Here is a 4,844-nt window from a genome sequence, read left to right as displayed (position 1 = left end):
GATTATTAAAACCTACTGAATCGGATTGGATGTCATTGTTGTTTTCGATTATAATTTTTTTTTATTGTTTTATTAATATTATTTAGTTTTATTTAACCCAAACTATTTATTTCTCATCCGCTCAATCAAAAATATAGCAGGAGAATTGGAGTTTCAAAAGAAGGTGTTAATTCCTTTGAGCTGGCAACACGAACAGTAAATCGGCGATTGGTCAAATTCACCCACCCTCATGAATTATTCATCAGGCTTCCTCGCGGTGTCCCGGGGTAGGAAAGTGAGCGGCGGGACACCGGAGAGAGTCGCAACATCAGCATGGAGCTGTGGACGCGCGCGCTGCTGCTGCTGTTACACAGTGAGTGTGTGTGTGTGTGTGTGTGTGTGTGTGTGTGTGTGTGTTCCGCTCACGGGGGCGGGGTTTTAGATTCACCTGCGCTTACAATATTACACGTTTGTGTACAGTGTCCGGTTTAAAGTGTTTGTGTGTGTGTGTGTGTGTAAATTGCTTAATTGAGTTTGGACTGTCTAGAAATTGACACGCCTCCTATTAAACAATTAACAATATAAATAAATGAATATTCTGTGAAGTTCCCGGATGCCAGTTTACATTTTAAATCCCAATTTTTATTTCTGATTTATTTATCTGTTATTCAACTATGAAGGAATTTGGGGACACGCCCTAAACTTAAAGGACTCTATTAGTTTTTCAGTCAGTTTTCACTTAATTAGTTTCAATTTCAACCAAAAAGAGCTTTTAAATGAGTTATGATCAGGGATTGGTTGTTTGCTAAATGCTGAGCACTGATTGGTAGTTGGGAACAATGGTAATCAGTAATTGTTAAAGAAAATGCTGATAATTGATTAAATGTTGACAATGATGTTCATTGATTGGATGTTGGGGGGAAAATGGTAATGTCTGATTGGTTGTTGAGAAGAATGGTGATCAGTGATTGGTTGTTGAAGTGTGCTTAGTGATTGGTTATTCAGATGATTGTGGTTTGCTCTTTGGGCACTATAGTGGTTGGTAATTGGGGGAAAACAGTGATCAGTAATTGGATAATGATAAGAATGATCTGTTCATTAATATAAAGATAATTACAATTAAGGAAACACTTCATCACAACCTGGAATAAAGGTTTTTTTTTATTCCTTAATTATTACCTCACAGTTCACTAGTTTTGTCAACAAACATATACAATAATATAGGGGTTTGTAAACTTATGCACACAGCTGTATCGTGTCCTGGTGACTGAATGCAGTGTCCAAAGATCTGCACTGCTACAGTAAGTTCACAGGCTTAATGGCCATAAAGCAGCCATTGAACTGGAACTTTATTGGAACTGAATGAGCAGAATTAGAAAGTTTGACGTCTGTCTGTCTGTGTCTGTCTGTCTGTCTGTCTGTCTTTCTCTTTTTGACCCTCTGCCTGACTCTTCCATTACATTCCGTCTCTCAAATCCCAAGTTTAATCTCAGCTGTCTTTCCTTTAAACCCCCCTGCACTACTTCTCTCTTTCTCTCTCCCATTCTTACCCCCTCTTTTATCTCTATTTCTATCTCTCTCTAACTCTTCCCATCATTCTTTCTGTCTCTTTGACCCTCTGCCTGACCCTTCAATTGCACTCCCTCCCTCATATCCCGGGTTTAATCTCAGCTTTGTCTTTTCTCCAAAGCCTTCCTGCTCCACATCTCTCTCTCTCTCTCTCTCTCTCTCTCTCTCTCTCTCTCTCTCTCTCTCTTTTATTTATCTATCTTTTTTACTTACTATATTACTTTCTCTCTCCAAGTGTATTTATGTACTGGTGATGCATATCTGTCCCAGGCCCCAAGTTGTGGTCTTCGACGACTTATCGAGTGGATGCACACGTCATCTCAGAGCTGCTTTCTTTTCTTTTCCTTCCTGTCGCTTCTCTCTATTTATGTCTTTGGTGTTATTGCCTTGTTGTGTTGTCGGAAAAAACCTCGTTTACAGTCTTTCTCACATACAGCTGAGACAGTGAACGTGACGAGTGTCTGCTGAGACAGAGATATTTCGAATGATCTACAGTACATCTCTATGTTTTAGTTTTTGTCCTGTTAGTGCTGCTGAGCTCGTTTAGCGCAGACCGTTTCTGGGTCTATTACCAAAACATTTGACCCCGAAGGGACTAAACCTGGTGCGTGTCAGTATGTAAATGCAAATGATTATTTTCTCCTTGGATGTGGTTGAAGATAGTTTAGATGTTTATATTAGTCTCAACAGATTCCTCGTTAAGACGGAAGAGGAATTTGAAAGGATGTACATATACACAATTTTCTGAGCATTTGTCTACTTTGGTAAACGACTGCATTACACGGCTGAATATTGACGTGTTAAGGAAACAGCGTGCAGATCAGAACGATCTCTGGTTTTAAGTCAGTTGGCCCTGCTATGGTTTCATGGGTTGTGCAACAAAGCAGCCTTTTATGAAACTGAGATAAATTGACTGCTTCAAAGCCTGGAGTTTCCAGTGTAATTCTCAGACGTCTTAGTTGCTGCAGGCACATGAGACTACTGGCCTGAGGAAACATCTAATAACAAAATACATTGCCATTCCTCCCAGGAAAGAAATCATTCTAGTTTTTACTAAAGTTTTACAGTAGGGTTGAGGTCAGAGCTCTATCCCATTCGAGTGATAAGTTTGTAAATTCATATTTTATCACTTTTTTGTCTCTGCTTTGGGACAATGTCCATTGTTAATTGAACGTGAGCGCCCTTTTAAGAATTTAATCTCCCTTTTCCTGTGCATCCCTCAGAAGCCCCTATGCTTGAAGTCTTATCCTGACGTAAAAGAAAATACAGCTGTAAACAAGAAATGTTTTCTTTATCATCCAGTTGCAACACGACCCCCATCCCCATGTTTTGAGTGTAAAAGGTTTTGTGCTTTGGCTGGTTGAACTTTTCTCAGGTTATTTCTGTATACTCGACATAGTTTTACTCGGTGTGTTGATCTGCTGAGGACAGGATAAAACCTGTCGACCTCAGCGTGTTCCTGGATGTCTGGGAATGTTTCCTGTAATCTTTGCGTTGTGTTAAAGCTCAGGGAGTGAAATTGTTTTGAAGCTATTAATGGGATGATATTTTTATTTTCCCTCCTAAATGAACAGGATCAGCCGGGACATGTTTGGCGTCGGACTTGCTTTAGTTTTGCAGTAACAAGCAATAAAAGTGAGATTTTCTTTTTTAATCAAAGGCTTTGAGGACTGAAGTGTCAAACAAAAGAGCAGGAAGATGCTGTTTTTTACATGATTATCACTAACATGAATTTTGTAATTGAAACAAAATCAGCTTATTAGCTATGAATTTTGAACATCCTTTTTCCACCAAGTCTCCATTTGCTGTTACAGTAACCTCCACTCTTCTAGGAAGATGTTCCACTAGATTAATATCTATTGTCTGCTACACTGGCTCAGGACCACAGTTTGCATGAACAGTTGCAGTTTACTGAACAGTACACTTTGATAATGATGAAACTGTAATGAACATTAAGTCAACACTGTTGACATTAACTACAGTCCAAATCCAAATCCTCAAAGCTCCTGTTCTTACTCCGTAATCTCATGGATCTCCAGGCCGTTGATGTAAAACATTCCCATCTGCACAGAGTTGCCTCCAATCGAAGAGAACATTATCCAGAGGCAGACCAGGACCAAGCAGGCAGATCCGAGGAAGGTGGCAGGAACAGTGGTCACTGGAACCTCAGGAGCATGTTTAACTCGACAAGAGAGAAGAGAGAGAGAGAGAGAGAGAGAGAGAGAGAAAGGGAGAGAGGTGACAGGAAGAAAAGGATATGGATTATTATGAATCTTTATTGGTGTATGAAAGTTAATGTCACTGTGCAGTTTGGACTCCGTCAAGACTTGATATTGCATCATAACTAAAAGGGAGAACCAGAAGGAAACACAGACATGAGGATCTCTGGGATAAGAGACGACCCACCACACCACCATCAACAAACCTGAGTGAACGTGTGAGAGTGAGGAGACGACAGCATACAAATATCCCAGTTCATCAAACACTCCATATCAATGATCCCTCCAGATCTGCTCCTTTACCTCACAAACACCTACTGACTAAAGACTCAACTAAATAAATGTTTTCAGACTCGACTTAAACACTGAGACTGTGTCTGAGTCCTGAACACTGATTGGAAGGTTGGTTCATAACTGTGGGATTTATAAGAGAAACGTCTGCCTCCTGCTGTATTCTACATTATTTGAGGTACCAACAAATAGCCTGCACCTTTTGATCTAAGTAGGCATGGAGGATCATCCTGGTACAGAAGTTCACTCAGATACTGAGGTGTGAGAGCTTATTTTTACACTTACTCCAACACACAGACAGTAAAGCGTTACAGTAGTCTAATCTCAATGTGACAAAAGCATGAACTAGTTTTTCTGCATCCTGTAACGACATCACCATCCAGAGATGCTACAGAATCTGAGAGTTTACTTCTAGCTGCATGTGGTCCTGGTAAAAGTACTTCCGTCTTATCTGAGTTGAGCAGAAGAAAGTTATCAAGCATCCACTGCCTAATGGCCTTTACACACTCCTCAACATTGTTTTGATCTATCTCATCTGGCTTTGCTGAAATATACAGCTGTGTATCATCAGCAAAGAAATTGAATCTAATACCATGTTTATGTATAATTTCACCCAGAGGCAACAGATATAAAGAGAAAAGCAGTGGGCCTAAGACAGATCCTTGCGGAACACCAAACTTTACCTCGGAGAGTGGAGAACTCACCATTTACATCAACAAACTAATAGCGATCAGTCAGATAAGACCTGTTCCCTTTATTCTAAAACATACTCTAATCCAGCAAGGA

General features: G+C 40.0%; 1 protein-coding gene across 1 annotated transcript in view; it reads left to right on the top strand.

Annotated features, from left to right (window-relative positions):
- The first annotated feature begins 242 nt into the window (after nt 1–242).
- Nucleotides 243–4,844, top strand: part of itga2.2 (integrin, alpha 2 (CD49B, alpha 2 subunit of VLA-2 receptor), tandem duplicate 2) — a 30,370-nt gene continuing 25,768 nt past the window's right edge. Inside the window, exon 1 of the mRNA XM_046861260.1 lies at nt 243–352. Within this exon, the coding sequence (XP_046717216.1) occupies nt 313–352 (40 nt within the window). The 5' untranslated portion in view covers nt 243–312. The remainder of the gene's footprint in view (nt 353–4,844) is intronic.

Source organism: Silurus meridionalis, chromosome 11, assembly GCF_014805685.1.
Source record: "Silurus meridionalis isolate SWU-2019-XX chromosome 11, ASM1480568v1, whole genome shotgun sequence".
Classification (NCBI taxonomy): domain Eukaryota; kingdom Metazoa; phylum Chordata; class Actinopteri; order Siluriformes; family Siluridae; genus Silurus; species Silurus meridionalis.
The sequence above is the reverse complement of the archived record's forward strand: the minus strand, read 5'-3'. Positions and strand labels throughout refer to the sequence as shown.